The following is an 18864-nucleotide window of genomic DNA, read 5'->3' as shown; positions in this document are numbered from 1 at the left end:
CATACTATTCTCTCGTGTGTCAGCCCGCGGATTCCTGAAGGCGAAGATAAAAAAACAAAAAAAGACCCGCCGTGGCGTCCATACTCTAGTGACATCGGCTGAATTTGTGCCTCGCTTAAAGAAGGCTATCGCCATCCTTAAGCCAATTTCGAAGGCGCTGAAGCTGTTTGAGAAGAACGTCACACCAGTTTCGGAGGTGTACCAAGTTTTTGTCGACCTACCGAACGAGCTAAAAGCTACAGGACTCACTGCAGCCGAGTACAAGAGCGTGGATGCGCTCGTCAGCTCGCGATTTGAGTTTATCTACGGAGATGCTCACGGCATTGCGTACCTGTTAGACCCACGCTATGCTGGGATTGACATGGATTCTTCTCTTCGCAGCGCTGTCGAGGATTTTGTTGTACAATGGCATGATGAGGAGAAAGCGGACGCAGTGATCGTGGAGCTGTCAGCTTATCATCGCCATGTCCGAGATCTGAAAGTAACGCAACCACGACAATGGGGCCTACTCTGTGAGCGCAAGATCCCGCTTTTCGACTTCTGGTGTGGACTGAATAATCTCCCTTTGCTGCAGGACATAGCGCTGCGTCTGTTTCGCTGCGCGGCTTCTAGCGCTGCGTCGGAGCGCAACTTCTCGGCTCACGCCTTCATTCACTCTAAACTACGCAACCGGTTGGCGCCTGATCGGGTGGAGAAGCTAGTACATATTTTCTTCAATGCGAAGAATATTTGTGATGAAGACATTGAGCGCTACTCGCATCTGGAAGACTTACTACGGGTGTTTGTAGAGGAAGATGAGGAAGAGGACACCGGGACGAGCAACCAGAGCGACGATTTTGTATATTGCTAAATCTATTAATAGAATGTAGTTACTGAAATATTTGTTTTCTAAATCCTTACAAACTTCTAATATATGAAATTACCAAAGTTGACACTCTTAATTCACAAACTTCACAGTAGTGATTTTGCTCTGCACAGCAGGGTGGGATGTGCAGGTCTATCGATGCAAACAGTGTTTGCGGATTGACCATTGCAGAATGCCGTGGCTTTACGCCCCCTATACCATACTAAGCGCCCAATCAACGACTGCAGTGCACTGTACAAAAGTACGTCGGGGTTTTGATGCGATCGTTCACAGTTCTTCGGCCCGTCGCCCCCTGTGCTGAAGCAAGGAAATTTAAGAGTGATACCTGATTGGACCTCGACCAAGTTCTGGAGCTCGAGGCGATATGCTATTTGATGGATGGACTAGAGATTGATAAATCTGGATTGATAGAGGAGAGGGATAGTGGGCGGGTGAATGACTGATGGGTGGACTAGAACATGATGGGTGGATGGTTTTTTTAATAATCCTCAATAAACCCTTCCTGCAAACTCTCGGGGTGGGTGGGTGGTATAAACGGTTTTTTCCCGACCAATTTATCCCCAGTCCAGAACCCTGCTGCGGCGTCAGCATGAGATGGATCTTAGAGAAGAGTCCCTCGCAGCGATTGCTGGTAGACAACAGTCTCTCCAGGAGCTTGATATGTCTTCTAGGTCCCACTCGCTTTCTTTGCTCTTGGTACCAAAGCCGCGAAGGCTTCCTTATCGGCTTTGTCGTCCCGCTCTCTGCCTGAGCTCGCCGCTGCAGCTGCCGCCTTAAAAGACCTGTTGGTCTTGCGCTCTCTGGTGGTCAGGTGCCGCACCTCTCCGTTAATGACATACTTGCCAAAAATAACATTCCAACACTATGAATTTCAATAATAAGCGGAAATAAGAGTATCTTTACTGCACCAGCATCAAAAGAGGAGAAGATAGAATCACTACAGTTGACTTAACCCACACTCTTATGGTGGTGTTGGCCACTGACAGGAAAAGCAGCACACTACTAATTTAGGAGCCGACACGCACCAACTGTTTGGTAGTCAAACCCTGATCATATGCGCGGATCACCTGCAAAGAGGATTTCAACACTAACTCAAATGAAGATACCACCAACATGGATCCGACGTTATATGTAGAGGTTTATATACAGCGTGCATTGACGGCTCCATAGCACTTTGAAGCAATCACAAGTGGAGGTATTTCTATGATTGTAGTCGTCACTACAGAGCTATAGGAAGTTGGACCATTTAAAACAGGCTAGGTAATGCTTGTATGACGTCAAATACGAAGATGATCCGTGCCCACTCAGCAAGTCTGCTAAGTTTCACACAATTTTTCGCAGCACAGAATTACATGTACATGCACTATGGTTGTGTGATCATGTAGGGTGTGTCGTGAGCCGCAATGACGATCCAGAACCTGTACCCGCCTATAGTTCGACAGTATGAGTAAATACTGAGGCATTCCAGCTACGTAGAGCATGTGTAATCGACAACAGAGTAATGTGTGCGCAACGTGCTACATGTAATGTTAACCTTGCTAATCGAGCGACAAAGACCTAAGGATATCATCACTGACAGTACTTGGTTTTTGCATTATCCTTATTCAATGAGAGCCCGCTACAAACAATACGACGCCATTCTAGCGACGAGACGCTTACGGGAGCAGCCTCTTGGGGTCACGCGAGAACATGGAGGACTTACTGATGTTGCCCAGACCCAAGTACAACATGACCACACGCTCCAGACCAATACCACCGCCACCGTGGGGCAGAGCGCCAAGACGGAACGAGTAGATGTAGTTGCGCATCGACTCCTGAAGCACACCCAGTATGTCCATACGCTCCATCTGCAGCTTTGGAATGTGCACACGCTGCGCACCCGAGACCATCTCCTCGCCCCGGATCATCATGTCGTACGAGTGGCTCCAACGCTTGTCCGTCGGGTCTGGCATCGTGTAGAAAGGACGCACGCCAGCGGGAACTTGTCGAGGATGTAGAAGTCAGTGTCGTATTTCTCCTTGACGAGACGACCCAGCCACTTCTCGTGCTCTGTGCTCAGATCGTCTTCAGGCACGTGGTCAGCGCCAGCCTCCTTCAGCATCTTGACACCTTCCTAGAAGTTGATGATAAGCGACGGCTTAATGTACTTGAGCGGCTCGAACGGGTACTGATTGTTGATAGTAGCCAATTCGTTGGCGTAACGTTCCTTCAAGCCATCGAAAATGTAGATGTACAGGTCCGAGAACACCTCCAGGACCTCGTGGTAGTGCTCCTTAATAGTCATCTCCAGATCCAGACCCACGAACTCGCACATGTGACGGTGCGTGCTCGAGTTCTCAGCACAGAAGACCGGGCCGATCTCGAACACGCGCTCGAGACCAGCAGCAGCACACGCCATCTGCTTGTACTTCTGCGGACTCTGAGCCAAGATGACGTCCTAATCGAAGTACTTGAGTGTGAAGCAGTTGGCTCCGCTCCCCGAGGCGCCAGCGACCAGCTTGGGTGTGTGGGTCTCCACGAAGTCGCGCTGGATGAGGAATGCACGGAACAGCTGGCCCACAGCGGCCTGGATGCGCTTGATACACTGGTTGGCAGGTGTATGCAGGTCAAGCGGACGGGAGTTGAGACGATCCTCCAGACCGACGTTCACGTAGGAGGATCCGTTGCCTTGACGAAGGCGTCGGGGCGGGCAGCGTCTTCTACCTGGAAGGCAATTCAGGCAGAGTCTTGCTGACCACGAAGAACTTCTCGACGTTCAGCTCCACGTTCTTCTGTGCCGTGCTAAGTACGGGGCTGTCGGGCACACTGAGAGTGACATACACATCGACGACGGATTTCTTGGACACACCGGCCGCGAGCTTAATCATAGGGACGAGAACCGGTCGCTCTCGCGCAAAATGCCCTGGATCGTGGCTGTCAGCTCGTGCAGAGTGATGAATGCGATCTTCGACTTGGCACGCACAGCTTGCAGGTGGCCACGCGCCCAGAAGCTCTCGCTTCCCCCCTGCACTCACAGCTCATCGAATCTCCACACGCACTGGGTCCTCACGCGTGTCCAGCAGCAACCAGCGAGGTGCACGTGGAGACCAATCCATCGACCGCGATTCCGTGAAGAGTGCCAGGCACATCGTCAACGACCTCTGCCCCGTCCAGTGCAATGACGCCCGAGTTCTCTACGAGTCGCAGCTTGATGCGATCCAGTCGACGAGCAGGTTCCAATGCGTCCAGCAATCTGGGCTCGCCGATCCGACCCCATAACTGGACGTCTGTTCTACGTCAACCTGGTAACCAACCGCTTGTACGCCAAGATCCCGTCGTCAGTCACCGCAGCCATGCTCAATCTCGGCCATGAAGCTGTCGCAAATAAACGCGCCGCTGTTGAAAATCTCAACCGGAAGAAAGCCACGGTACCAATTCTTCACCCTCGCAGATCGACCTCGTTTCGAAGATGATTGTGACGCAACCACGCGGATCAACAGCTTGCCATGATGGGTTCTCTCTGAAGAGCTGCCAGCTTAACGTGCCAGCCAAGTACAAGCCACTTTCAAGTGCTCAGAAGAGGGCTCGTACGGCTTCGTTTGCGCGAAGACGGACACGGATACCAAGAAGAACATTGCTATCAAAAAGATAACGCCTATGGTGGATGACGAGTGGGACGCCAAAGCACACGTAACCACGGACTTCTGACTCCTGTAGGTACATCCTTACACAGCGCTCGTACGGACGGCGTCACGTCTCCAACCGACGTATCATGTTGGCGTCCTCGGGAGTGTACAATGAGGCGGTGGATATGTGGTCCATTATCTGTATCTTCGGCGAGCTATTGAATCGTCGACCCATGTTCCCTCGCTCCGACTTCCTGGATCAACTATCTCGATTCTTCGGAGCTCTACCCGTTCCAACTTCTTCTAGCTTGGTACACACGCCGAAATGTTCTTAAGCCGCGGATTCTAAAGTGAATGAAAAAAAAGCATAGCCGATGTATTCATCAGCTTTTACGGATGTAAAGGTCAAACTAAAACATTTCAGTATCCAGCTCATGTAAAGGCTGCAGCAGATTCATCGGGATGCAGATATTGTACTCGTCAATGAACGTTGGACCAGATTATTTTAACATGCCATTTGAAAAGGCGAAACTTCTCGAGCTGGTACCAAAAAAGAACAAGGAGCCTACGTAAATGCTCCTTAGCATCTCGTGCATCTAGTGAGCTATTTGCGTCCTTACTAACATGTCTGAGCCAAGCACCTCGCAGCAAGAGCTGGCACCAGGCCAGAAGGATTACGTAGTACGGTGCTTAGACTTCATGTTCAAAGCTAAGGAAGATGGCCTCTTCAGAGGGCAGCGAACCCGGGACCTGGTTGCTGAGTGTCTACAGATAGCACACGGCACTGTTACGACTGTGACGAGCACCTACAGAGCCGACAATGAGACCAAGTTTGAGGTGCACATCAGCCATTTAGCGGTGCATGTTCCTTATCAGCTATTTAACGTTAACCTCTATTATTTTATCAACGCGGAAGGAAGCGTGATTACGACCCAGCAGAGCGAAGGATAAGGTGCCTGTTTAAATAAATATTTGTTTTTTCCTTGCACTCAAATCGTTACAATCGTAATCGGATTTGTTGCTACTAGCCGAGTGCCGCCGCTACGCGGCGGGTAAGAATGAATGTCGTTCCTTGTATTTTGCCTCCGTTCCGCTCGCCACGGGCTCGCTTCACTACTCGCTCGGTAGGTTGGCAAATTGAGGCTCAGGCGGGCCCAAAGGCCCGCAGGGTTGCAGAAGGTGCCGATTTGGGCCGCCTCGCTGCGCTCGGCAGCTTTTAGGCCATTCGGGGCCACCTTCGCTGCGCTCGGCAGCCAGTAGAAATATTTTAATTATTTTATCCAATGATTTGTCCGGAAAAGCGTGACAGGCACGACAATTTAGTGTGACGGACAGACAGGTTGCTGCAGTAGATGTTTAAGACTAGCCGTTCGCCGCCGCTACGCGGCGGAGTGGCATGGTTTGTTGGAGATGCGGTGGCCGCAGATTTAAATGCTTCTTGGTGTCGCGTACTTTGTTAGCGTCGTTCACCCCAGTAGATCTTGGCTTCGTGTACTTAACTATTTACCATTCCGTAGTCTCATGCGGACCCGTGTAATATCGTTGTTGGGTACGCTTCCGTTACCCCGTACTACAGGTTGGATGTCATGATCGACAGTGGCCGGCGCTCTTCCGTGATCTTTCTGGCTTCGTGGCTACCTGCCCACCGGTGACCCACGCTGCTTATTGGTTATACGACCTCTCTTTTGGGATCATACTTGTTAGTACGGCCTCTTTCGTGGCCGTTGGCCTCCCATCGCTGGTACTCTGGCCGAAGAGTCTATTCCGTGGTTTGGCGCATTCACGCAGTCGTATTATTCCATCACCCGTGTATCGTGCTCTCCTGGTGAGGTTCCATCGACCGCGGTATCACGCTATCGTGCAATCGCGGTGTGGTAATGCTGTCTATGGTATTGTGCTCGCGTAGTGCACCTGCGTTGCCCGTGCTATTGTGATTTGCAATGGCATCGTACTCCACAATGTGGAATCGTGGTCCCCCTAAGAGCCCCCTCGTTTATTTCGTGGCTGGTCCACCGTCCGTGCAATCGTGTTCTCATGTACTACTGTCCTTCGTGGCTCGGTAAGCTCAGGTTCTACACTGGTATGGTGTTCCGTAGCTTGATGGTCTTCGGTCTAGGGTGCTATTCCGTGGTTTGGTGCCTCCATGCAGTTGTGTGGTTCCGTCGCCCGTGCATCGCGCTCTCCTGGTGAGGTTCCATCGACCGCGTTACCATGCTATCGTGCAATCGCGGTATGGCAATGATGTCTACGGTATTGTGCTCGCGTAGTGCATCTGCTTTGCCCGCGTATTGTGTTCTACAATGGTATCGTGCTCCGCGGTGTGCAACCGTGGTATCCCGAATCGTTTCCCTGTGACTTCGTGGCTGGTACGTCGTCCGTGCAATCATGTTGTAATGCACTATTGTCCCTCGATGCTAGGTGACCTCAGGCTCTACACTGGTACCCGGCTCCGTGGTTCGGTGATTTCGCGTGGCTGCGTGTTCTCCCACGGTTTAGTGGTTAATCCAACGTCTATGCTGTCGTTTATGGCGTGGTGTTGACGTTGGTCGGTCGTCCAAGCTATCGTTAGCTACCGTAGTATCGTGTGCCGTGGGTCGGTGGGCTGTCCTGGTACCGTACTCCAATGTTCAGTGATTTCCCGCTTATGCTCTCCCGTGAATTTGTGTTTGGCCGCCGACCGTGCTTCGGGGTAACCTGTGGTGGGAGAACTCCTTTCCGTGCACTCGCACAGCTGCGTGGTCTACCGTGACTGTGAACGTGCTCTCTCTTGGTCCGTGCTTTTTCAGCGTGTTGGCGTTTCATTATTTCAGCTCTCACCCGCTGTCATCTGATCGTGCGGCTCCGTGTTTTTCAGGCTCTTCCCTGGTTCGTGCTTCGTATGAAATTTCGTGGCCTATTCTTTTATCGTCCGTGACTTTCCGTATTTCAAGCTGTTCCTTCTATCGCGTTATGTACATGATCTGACTCGGTGTTCCTCCGTGTTTCGTGTTCTTGTTTAATCACGTGCCTCTACGCTAATACAATCACAAACACTGCTCCCACTGCACTGCATGTATGCTACGTATCGTGTTCGAGAGGGCGCACATGCTCTTAGGGGTGCAAAATACGCGCTAATACAAAGAAAACGTTCTTTTTTTAGGGCCATGCCGAACCGGGCGTTGATCGTGCCATCCGTGCCATAGGGGTAGGCATCAACTCAGATGCCATTTTCTTCATGCCGAACCGAAATCGGTTCGTGCCACCGTGCGCGCCATGCATATTTGCATGGTTCGACTGTTCCGTCATTGTGGTGCAGGAGGTTGGAACTTTGTACGACATGTGGAAGAGCGTCAATCAGAGCTACGTCAAGGCAATGGCTCGATTCACAAAATCGGGAGAGCATGGAGATGATTTCTACAGCTTTTGTGCTGGAGCGTTGGATGTGTTTTACCTGCGCGAGCGACGTCGCTCCAAGCAGGGACGTCTCTCGTCACAGCTGGCTAAGTAGAGCGCCACTAATTGCAGCGAGAATACAGCAGCAACCAGTCCCGAATCCCCCTCCATCTTTTAACGCGAAAATGGAAGTGCAAGCCCGCACGAAATCGCTGTAAATTCGAATGTGGCACGTGGCATGGCATGGCATTACGCGGAGCCATGGCACTTTCGCTGTGCCATCGATGGCAGGTTGCCCCCTAGCCCGCTCATCTGGCAGACCAATCAGATGCCGTCGTGGCACGGATGGCACGACATGGCTCCGGTTCGGCATGGCCCTTAGTGGCGGAGAAGTGTACATGGTTATGTGCGGTGGAAGCCACTATATTCATATTTTAAATAGTTAATATTAATAATAAATTGTGCATCTTCATCTAACGCAAATATGATACAATACTTTAAGGTAATTAGTATTAGATATTAAGTTTATTTAATTTGATAAGCGCTACTAAATTAATTTTGTGTAGTACTACTACAAACGTCTGCAAGCAATAATATGAGGCTTTAGAATAGTACTAAGCAAAATTATCTTAGAAAGTTAAATTATTAAAAAAAATGCTACAAAGCTAAAACAAATCATATTATAACCAATAGGTACTAAAGGCTTCATTTAAGCCGAAATATAAGTCACCAAGGCCTACAATTTTTTCAAACAGCTCCTACGACGATATACTACGTGTGTGCGCATTGGCGCCTTCTACCAATGCTAACTAACGCGCGCACAGGCAGCGCCCTTTGCGTGAGGTGGCGCTCCAGGGTAAAAAATAGGGGCAAAATGAAATTTGAACTGTGCATTTTAAGTACGATGTGTAGACCACATATAATATGTACACCACATATTGCAATTTTAGCGAATCGAGGCCGCCTTCGCTGCGCTCGGCAGCCAGTAGAACGCGCGTATTTGCGTTACATTTTAAAACCCTAGCCGCGGACAGAAGGACGCAGAACACACACTCCACTAGAGAGGTAAGATTCAGTTGCGTACTTTCTTGTACTTTCTTGCGCAAATCCATGTGGTTTTGGGAATTGCCCAATCAAATGACCGCCTCAAAGGCAACCCGTTTCCCGTAAATCTGGGGCATCTGGAAAGAGTTTAAAAATAGTCTTGTAGCGCAAAAAACGACTGCGAACTAGCTAATTCTGACCACATTTTTGAGATCTACGCCCGATTTTACCCCTTATATCTAACTGTTGGTATAGGATTTGGGTTGCTGAATCTTCATAACAGATGGATACATTTTGGTCCAAGGACTTGTGACGAGTACAATAGGCATGCGGCTGTGATGACATCACTGATGTGTATCTGCAAGACAGTCTAATTCAAAGTACAGTCGTGCACCTCCAATTCGACAGGGCGGACCATATCAACCGTGCCAGGGCTTAAGTGCACAACGTAAAGCAAAAAACAAACGCAAATCCAGTGCACTGATATTTTACTTGTTAATTCACTACAAAATTTACGCCAATCTTTTGCATAATCTTGGCGTCAGACGCGCGAATCGCGGGCGCGCAACAGCGCTTCCGGTCGCGATAGGCGTCCGGCAAGGCGGCAACTTCCGCGGACCGCTTAAGAATACTCTGGACGGTAGTGCGCTTTACTGCTTGGAAGTTCTTAAAGCGCTCCGTTGCCCAACGAGCAAGTTCGGAGTGAGAGCATGCAGGATCTGACTTGTGCTTCTCGCACAAAGACTGCTTTTGTGGGACATGTAGGAGGAAGGGCGATGTCCCATTGTATGTGGCGGTAAAAATCAAAGTGTGTGTTTGTATGAAGACGTCCGATCCAAAATTTTAAATCAGATCGATGCGGCGTGTCATCCTTTGGCGAGGAGGGGAAGGTCGTTGAGGTTAATTGCTAGGGTGGTGATGGGCAAAGGTAATTGCGCATCCGATTCGCGTAATCATAAAATTTGGCAGGGTATCGACTGATACCGGTGTCGAATTGGAGGTGCACGACTGTACATGTAGTAAAAATGTAGCAGGTTACCTTCGACAACGCTTGGTCTGGACTCTGGACTCTTGCGCTCTGCGTGTGGGAGCTCTTGATCTTGCAGATCTGCGCAGGTTGTGGGTAGACTGTCGGTACACCGGCGTCTGCACATTCAGTGAAGAGAACAGCACACTGACGTGTGCTGTTCTCTTCAAATCGTGCAATATCTGGATCGGTCTGTGGTACTGCAGCTTGCAGCTCTTCATGTACGTCAGGCAGTGGACCTGTCGGTGATGGAACGACAGGACCTTGCTGCACTGGTACCGGTACCACCACTGCATTCTGCACTTCACGCAGCTGTACTACCGGGTTTGGATGGTCCTCTACCAGAGACTCGTTCGCTTCCATGGAATCAGCAACTGTAGGTGGCCCGTACATAGCACCTTGAGGCTCTATTGGGCCACCTTCGTTATTGTCTGTATCTAAGTCGCCATTTCCTATCCGCCGAGCTGCAGTGCGCGATTGTTGTGCCGGCCGCACAAATCTTTGCGAAGGAGTTGGCATACCAGGACATGCCAGCCCAGAAAATTCGGTTGCCTTAACAGCGTGTAGGCATATCCCAGCTTTCTTAAAGTACAGACACAAACACGTGTGCAGTAGCATCAACAATCCATCCACCGACAGGCATGTTGACCCAGCTAATTCTAGCGTAGTTCTCGTCCTCGTACGTACACGGCTTTTTGGGATTTGCAGCCGGAGCATGCACAGATTCACCTGGCTCTTGTGATGAGCTCGTGGGAAGCGGAGATGGTGCGACACGAACCAAAACTAAATTGTTGTCTCGGTGAATCAATTCTGCAGTCATGACCTTTTTTTTATTAGTCCTTCTGTAAGCAGCCAGTAAACGTTTGGATACAGTAGGCTGATCGCAAAAGGGTTGCATCGAGGCGATAAACGAAATTCGTGACAAATCCTGCCAGTACTACCAAACTCATCGTTGCCAATGCTCCAACTCTAACAATAGTGCTGTCGCTCTCAAGCCGTGGGTGCTGCCGTCACCAATGCTGTCACTTCCATGCTGCTCGTGCTATGCCTGTCAGCGCTACCAAACCCGTCATCAATACTGCCAGTGTCAGCTTCACGACGTCGTTGGTGTTGCCAGGAGTAACAATAATGCTGTCACTTTCAAGCTCAGTGCCGATGCCGCCCCTACCAAGTCGTCGGCGTGGCTGGGGCCAATGGTGTAACATTAAAACTATCGTCGCTGGTGTTATCGGCACCAATGCTTCTTACTCCAAGTCGTCGCTGTTATCGACAAGCTACCAACTTCACGTCGTAGGTGCTGCCGCCGGCAGCTTGCCGGCAGCTTGCAAATTCTGCTGGTCGTACAATGCTGCCCACATCGATGGAGGCGATGTTGCTGCACCTTCTCCAACGAGATACTTGACCGGTATTGCTGTCGTTGCTGCAGGTACGACGTCTGTTGGCGAGTCCTTGCTGCGTAGTGTGTGGGCTCTGGAAGAGGATGATCGCGCACATACGCAACAAACTTCGCGCACATACGCAACAAACTTCGCGCACATACGCAACAAACTTCGCACATCGCTGTCCTCGTGTCGCGTGTGGTTGATTCGCGTTAGTGTCAGACCCGCGCCGTCCTCAACGGCGTACTGTGTCGTTTGGCCCCGCAAATGTGTAGCAAGCCTCGCACTTCACATAGCCGATCGAGTGGATAATCCGCAGCAACTTGCTGCAGTGCGACATTCGTGTGATGCACCTTTGACACCGTGACTGGGTACGGAGCACGGAATGCCGTAATCTGTGCGTGGGCGGTGTCGTGGCCAAGATAAACAACTTTGCGTTGCTCACGCTCGATGCTACTGCAGGTAACTGGCAGCACGCCATGAATTCTGCTTTGACGTGGCGGTGGTCGTGTTACCAGAAGTCCTTAACACTTCAATCGCTCTTTGCCGGTTGCCTGCTGTTGATGCAGTAGTAGGCGGTATAACTCGCTGTACGCTGCACGCTCGTCGCCTCCGTGTAAATGCGTTGTTGCGCGACATTGCTCGGCTGCTTTGATAACTCACGAACACGTGAGACGGAACTCTGTGTGATGTGGGCCACACAATCCGTGAGATGACATCTCGTTGGTGTGGTCCACAAATTGCAAACATCGAAATCGATATTGGAGCTCATCCATTTATAATACTCAGAAGTATCGCGCTCTGGGGTAACTAACTCTGAGGGGGAAGGAGTGCGAAGTATGCTCGGGATTTCGGCTGTAGTGGATGCCGAGTCGTCTGTCTAGGCCGCAGTCGCTTGTCATCCGTGACGGGATGCAACAGGTGGTGGATAGCAAACAACTGGTGCCTGGAGCCATCGTGATCCTCGTCACAGGCGACGTTGCGGGCTGTTCACTCCATGTCGTGTCGATCTCAAGTGCGACGAAATGCTGCGCACGGGCGTGGTCGCTATGTACGAGCCTTTCTCCTCCGAGCTGGCCACCTCTGCTGAGTTCGCGACTCTGCTGTACCACACAAGCGACCGCAGTGACTGGGACACGATCGATCGCCTCGTCACTCACCCCGCGCTCGGATCTTCGGGAGACCTTACCATCCTGCACAGACATCATGAGGCGAGAGCAGCAGCTGCGAGCGCTGCAGCAGGAGAAGACGCCGACGCAGCGCCTTCTTCCGCACAGCCGCCTCAGACCCCGTTCTCGGTGGAGACGGCTATTCTGCGCGACTTGATCTACCGGAACCGCACGCCAGACCAGCGAGCGCGAGAAGACGCCGAAGCTCAGGTTATTATGAAGTCTATCGTGCTGGCTCCGTACCGCGTCGAGGTGCTTTTTGTGCTCTGCACCCTGCTGAACGGCAAACGCAAGGTCGACTTCCAGGAGCGACTGGCCGAGATGGGACTGGTCACGACGCTCAACCTCATGTTCGACAAGTTCCAGTGGGACGCCACGGTCACGCCCAGCCCGGCGCACGAGCCCTTACACGGACCTGGCTGTGACTGCAGTCTGGACGCGTCGTTGAAGATCCAGTTCTTGCGCTTGATTCACAACTTTTGCGACCGCGACTACAGCGACAATAGCAGCAAGTTGCTGCTGCTCAGTGAGCACGAGATCCAGCTGATGAATGAAGGCGGCTCGACGTCTATCAACCTCGACCACGCGGACAAGGGACTGCTGTCCAAGATCATCCACGCGATGATAGAGCAGCCAGTGGACTCGATCTACCGCTTCTGGCTGGCCTCGTGTGTGGAAGCCTTCTTGCGGCGTGCGGCTCCGAGTGAGCAGCTCTTCGTTGCGCGTACACCTCTGCTGAAGGCGCTGATAGCGGAGATTCTCAGTGGAGGCGCGTACCGTTCGCAGGGCAGCTTCCAGTCGGCCTTTGATCTGCTTGGAGAGATGACCAAGGGCAACCGAGAGACGCTGCGGCTGTTCCATGGACTTCTGAGCAACACCCAGTTCGCGACTTTCATGGGTACGTTCGTTTCGTTCCACTGATTGGTTCTTTACTGGTATTTAAACTGACGCACTCTTGTGTGCTCGTGGTCGTACAGAAGTGGTCCTTTTGAACTTGGTGGACTCGAATGTGTTCATCCGGTCGATGCTTTTGTCTTGTGAGAAATTCGCAAAGCAGCCGGAGAGCGGGACGTTTGGCGTGGCTGACGACTGCGAGATGGACCGCATGAGCGAGTTCCTGGCTGTGAATCTGGTGCGGCTGCTGCGTGATCTCATGACGATCGTGACGATGGACGACATCAACCACGAGAACATTTGCTGTTTGAACACCGCCATCGTGATCCTCGTGTTCCAGCATCGTCGGGAGCGACTGCCAGCGATCCTGGAGGCCCTGCGCGACCACGAAGTTAAGACCAGGAAGAGCAGACCGAGTGTAGTTAGCTTGTTGCTAGTGAGTTTATCAACAAGACTGCTTACTGCGCTACAGTTTTAAAGGAAGACCTTGCACGCGCGGAAGGAGCGCAATAACTGCATCACTCATTTTCTCGGGCTGGGCTTTATCACTTATGCAGGGGCGGAGGGCTCAATTTGGGCCGGGTTTGTTGATTGCGCTGCGACGGGTTCTTACGAGTATACAAATGAAAAGTATACGGGTCACTGACCCGGGGTCAGCAACGAGTAAAAATGGAGTAGAATTGGAGAACCAAGATAAAAGAGGGATCGGCTGGACCTCATCTCTTCAAATAAATAATGGTGGCATTGGTGCTTTTTACTATGGCAAGTCATTACTGTCAAACTGTACTGTGAAAAGTAAAACTTAAAGCTTCATTCGATAAGACATTGGAGAGAATCCGTCAAAGTAAGCACGATCGGCGAGCGCGAAGCCGGCGACGGTCCCGGATAAGCACGAAACCCGGATGGGGTGGTCGCAGAACGGTGGATAAGTGGGTTGCCACCGACCATTCGCCTTTACCCGCCGTTTGCTCATTCGACCTCATTCGCAAATCTGCCTCAGAGACAGCAAGCACCTCTAAATGCTGCCACTACTGCCCGACTACCGATCTCCGTTGAGATTGGTACCTTAGTAGTCATGCCCTCGCTGATGTGCGATTGACACCTCGCCTATTTCTGTGCGATCGATGAGTTGTGTACAGTACACATACTAGCCGACCGACACTTTGAGACTTCAACATCGGCAAGGCATCCACCATACTCGTCCTCAAGCGTCTCGCCCCGACAAGACCAAGTCTGTCTTCAAGTGTGCTACACGCTGTACTACACGCTGTGCTTCACGACACCCAAGCTGCTTGGCTTCCGAAACCAAAACAGACGGATCGCGCTTGCTCAAGTGGTACATCACCTGGCAGCTGACTAGACTGCTGTCAGGTCTCCATGTTCCGTGGGTACATCTGGGCTGTCACGTTGACTATCGCTGGTCCGGCCAAGATATCCGGATGCAAGCCACCTAAGTGCCTGGCACCATGATCTTCAGCGTGAAGTCATTCAAGGAGTGGAAGCTGTGGGGGCCTCCACAGTAATTCTCGCTCATGCGTCGACCTATTCTTCCAAGCCATGATATCGACGTGCAGGCAAGAGTGACTGATGGCTGCTCGTGGTTGCAGCTGCGTGTACAGCAGTGACCACAGTGACCGCAGTAACACCAAGCTGCTCAAGATCGACACTAGATCCTGTCATTTATGATGGGTTGGTGGCACTGTGCTGTGACTTGTACACCATATGGCACTATCTCTTAAGCTTAGAACGGTCATGGTCCAAGTGTAAGCGCGAACACGTTGATGCTGTCGGCAACATTACGACAAGCCCCTAAGTGTTGCTGTCATTGCTTCTGCTTCCAAGTCGTCGGTGTATTCAGTACCAACGGTATCAAGTCGTCAGTGACACAAGCTCTAGTGCAAGGCGGACTACAAGCTCTGCCGGGCTAGCCCGTTTGCTGTCATCCACTAGTTTTAAGGTGTAGTGGTACTGCTCAAGCGGGTTGTTAGTAGCCGCGTAGCCTGTGGGGGTACGAAAAGCTTACCAGCGTGAAAAGCGGGCGCTTAGTATCCACTGCGAAATAATGTGATTTGCCACACGTCGAAACCGAATACATATTATACCCGCTCCACGCCATGACCTCACAACAAACTCTCGTTTACGCAGATAGTGCTCTTCATCGATAGCATAGCGCAAATCATACAGATTCCGAAAAATCAACTGAACTGATATCCCATCCAGCTTTGCTTCTTGCGTTTGTCTTTGTACATTTTATGTAACATGGAACCAGCACATTAGGACCATGCTATCAGGTAATTCAGTTGTGCAGGCATTGTACTGAGCTTTGTCAGCGTCCATCATGACAAAGTCGGGCGAAAATTGTACGTCAAACAATTCCAGAATCACACGCTCTAAAAAAGCCAAGTACCAAGCAACGTCTTCATTGCGACGTTGTGGTGTACAGCAGCAAAGAATTGGCTGGAGCCTTCCAGCACGATCTGAAATCGTTTCCGGGCAAGGAAACTGGGTAGTTCACAGTCGTAGTGTCATTTTTATCGAGCCTCCGAGCTCCAACGCAGCTGCTCGCGACCCGAGCAACCACGAGGACCCGTTTCAAGCAGCCACGTGTGAAAATAAAGACGCAGAGCAGCAAGATGAAGTAACATACGACTCGAAATTGGGTAGGGATGAGTCAGAGACTTTCAGTCGGCGTGGTCTGAGAGAGAGGCCCAATCGAAGAGCTATCCAGCATGACCAAACCGGCAAGGCTTTTTCTCCCTCTCAAGTGGCAGAGCTGAACGGTACTGATGAATTGACGCGTACCCGACGATCCAAACGATGTGCAAACCGCTCGCTTGGCCTCGTCCTAAACGCTGCCCACGTTACCCTGAGAGAAATCACTCGCGAGCCACTCAACTTAATCGAAGCAAAAGCATCAAAGGAGTGGCTCCAATGGGAGCGAGCAATCAGGAGGGAGATTGCGACCTTACGTGACAACGCCACGTTCGACGTGGTAGAAGCCCCACCTGGAGCCCGTATAATCGGTTTCACCATTGTGTTTCGCGTTAAAATGAGCGAATTTGGGGAAGTTGAGCAGCTGAAGGCCCGTATTTGAGCTCAAGGATTCACACAAGAAATTCTAAAGGATTACTTTGCAACATACGCTCTAGTAGCCAAAATCAACTCAATACGCGTATTTCTTGCGTTGGCTACCCAAAAAGGGATAAGCGTACGTCAGGGCGATGTCCCTACAGCGTACGTCAAGGCAGGGTTGACTGAAGTTATTCATGTCCGGCAACCCCGCGGTTTTGAAGAAATCAGTACGTCGCTTGTATGGCGCCTGAAAAAGGCTCTGTACGGCCTCAAACAAGCCGGGCGAGGGTGAAACATGGAACTGAGCAAGTTCTCAGTCTCGTATGGACTTCAACCCACGAGAGAGGACCCATGCGTGTACACTCATCCAGTTGACGATTTAATTGTACTCGTTTATGTCGACGATTCTGATAGGCTACAGAGAAGAACTGGTACTGCAAGGACTAATGCAAGCCATGAAGAACAAGTACCAGGTCAAGGACTTAGGTGACGTGCGTAGGTTTCTCGGAATACGGATCACCATGGACCCATAGAACGGAGTGACTACTCTCGACCAATCTCATTTTGCGCCCGAACTTATTCGGCGCTTCGGAATGGAGGATTGCCGTCCTCGCAAAACGCCGCTAGATCATGGAGTAATACTTTACAGCAAAGCTTCGGATGAAGATGATGCAAGGGATGTTCCCTACAGACAAGCCGCCGGAGCTCCGCTATATCTTGCTCGAGTTAGCAGACCAGACATCGCCTGCACCGTCAATAAAGTCGCTGCTCACGCATCCGCTAAAATGCAGTGAAAAACATTTTATGGTACATTGAAGGAACCAAATAAATGGGACTAGTCTACAAAGAAATGAAGATGCAGCTCCCGTCAAACGCTATACAGACGCGGATTGGGCTAATAACGAGGAGGATCGAAGATCGGGAATTCTTCTCCAAGTTTACGAAAACACTGTTTCATGGCAGGCCAAGCGGCAACGAGTCGTGTCCAAGTCGTCAACTATTGCAGAATACATTGCCGCAGATGACGGAGTCGAGAAAGCGTTATGGACACGTTAAATGTTTCAAAGATTGATGGGGACCCAACAGATGCCCATTATTCCAGCCATGATTGATAACAAATTGACTATCAAAAGACTGACCGACGGAAAGAGCTAAGAGCTCAAAAGTCTGTGGATTGCCGCTTCTTCTTAATCCGCGACGCCGGTAACTCAGGTGACCTCCAGCTCGCTTATTGTCCCACGTCAATAATACTGGCCGATGGATTGACCAAGGCACTTGGAACTGTTCACTTTTGTGAGTTAAGATCCGCCATCGATGTTGTGGAGCTCACTATCGCCGCCATCTCCAGCGCAGGTAGGGAAGTGTTGAGGTAGCCATCTAGGAACCTTTGATGACCCCAGATTTGTGTACAGTATTCTCTTTGCTTAACTCAACAACTAAATCACTCTTGAATTCCCCAAATCCCACACAGAGGGAGAATCACATCAAATTAGCTTGTCATGCGTGCCTGTCCATGCTTGCCTGAGAGCTTGTCTCTTCGAAAGCCTGAGTCGCCGACAAGTGTAGCAGCCACAGAGTCCCAAGCAGTAATGACCCCCCCCACGCTCACTTAAAAAGGGCCGATCGAATGCTCCTTGGCGCAAGCAGTGCAAGGTCATCTTCGTCCGTGAAGTTTTGAAGCTTCTCTTTGGGTGGCATAGCTTTACAGGAAATGTGGGCGATTTGTGTGACGGGGTCACACAGCACCTTGCGCTAGAGGAAGTTGGCTTCCGAGATTTACAAGCTCTCAGTGAGCGACAGTTCACAGGTCCTCTTTGCCTAGAGGGAGCGAAGTGACCAATTTAACGTAGGTTGTAAACTGAGTATATTTATAGGTAGGCTAAGCTTAAGTTAAATATACAAACTATAAATCACCTATATAAAAGCAATGTCATCAGCCAATGGTTGGCCTCGGACGACCCTGGTACCGTGTACCAGATATTTTGAGGTGTAACGTGCCACACTTCATGTAACTAGGGGTACACTTAGGGATACGTACCCCGTTACATCCTCCCCCACTTAGGTTCGGTTTATCGACCAATCAGAATGAAGAGGTGTACGTCACAAACCTTCATTCTCAAAGTCGAAAGACATCGACTTGTCTGCGCGAGCGTTGGAAAGGCGCAAGCCAAGAGTGCTAAGCCTCATGGCAAAGTCTCATCACTCCAGGAGGCTACTAAGGTGACCTCCGAGGAGATCGGCTCAACTGGTGGCGTGGCTGTCGGCAAGCGTGCGAGCAAGCGCCGCAGTCCGTCATCTTCGGTCTCCCCTGAAATGCTCACATTTCTTGATACACAAGCAAATCTCCCACGTATTGTGGTGACCAACGCTTTTGCAAACGTGATCAAAGACATTGGAGTGCTGAGTGATTAGAGTCAGATAACATTTATCTGTCAGG

At 50.8% G+C, this 18864-nt stretch overlaps 2 protein-coding genes across 2 annotated transcripts; one reads left to right on the top strand and one right to left on the bottom strand.

Annotated features, from left to right (window-relative positions):
* Positions 1-2978: 2978 nt before the first annotated feature.
* On the bottom strand, positions 2979-3732 carry PITG_06873 (aspartyl-tRNA synthetase, putative; the record flags this gene model as incomplete). The annotated part of the gene is made up of 3 exons (XM_002904807.1): positions 2979-3302; positions 3360-3561; positions 3611-3732. The coding sequence occupies 3 exons, from the start codon at positions 3730-3732 to the stop codon at positions 2979-2981; spliced, it is 648 nt and encodes a 215-aa protein (XP_002904853.1).
* An 8945-nt stretch (positions 3733-12677) lies between these two features.
* PITG_06872 (uncharacterized protein) lies at positions 12678-13751 on the top strand (the record flags this gene model as incomplete). The annotated part of the gene is made up of 3 exons (XM_002904806.1): positions 12678-13359; positions 13439-13660; positions 13708-13751. 3 exons carry the CDS (start codon positions 12678-12680, stop codon positions 13749-13751), a joined length of 948 nt encoding a protein of 315 aa, XP_002904852.1.
* Between the last annotated feature and the right edge of the window lie 5113 nt (positions 13752-18864).

Source organism: Phytophthora infestans, genomic scaffold (genome assembly GCF_000142945.1).
Source record: "Phytophthora infestans T30-4 supercont1.10 genomic scaffold, whole genome shotgun sequence".
Classification (NCBI taxonomy): Eukaryota; Oomycota; class Peronosporomycetes; order Peronosporales; family Peronosporaceae; genus Phytophthora; species Phytophthora infestans.
This window is presented reverse-complemented; position numbering and strand designations above follow the sequence as displayed.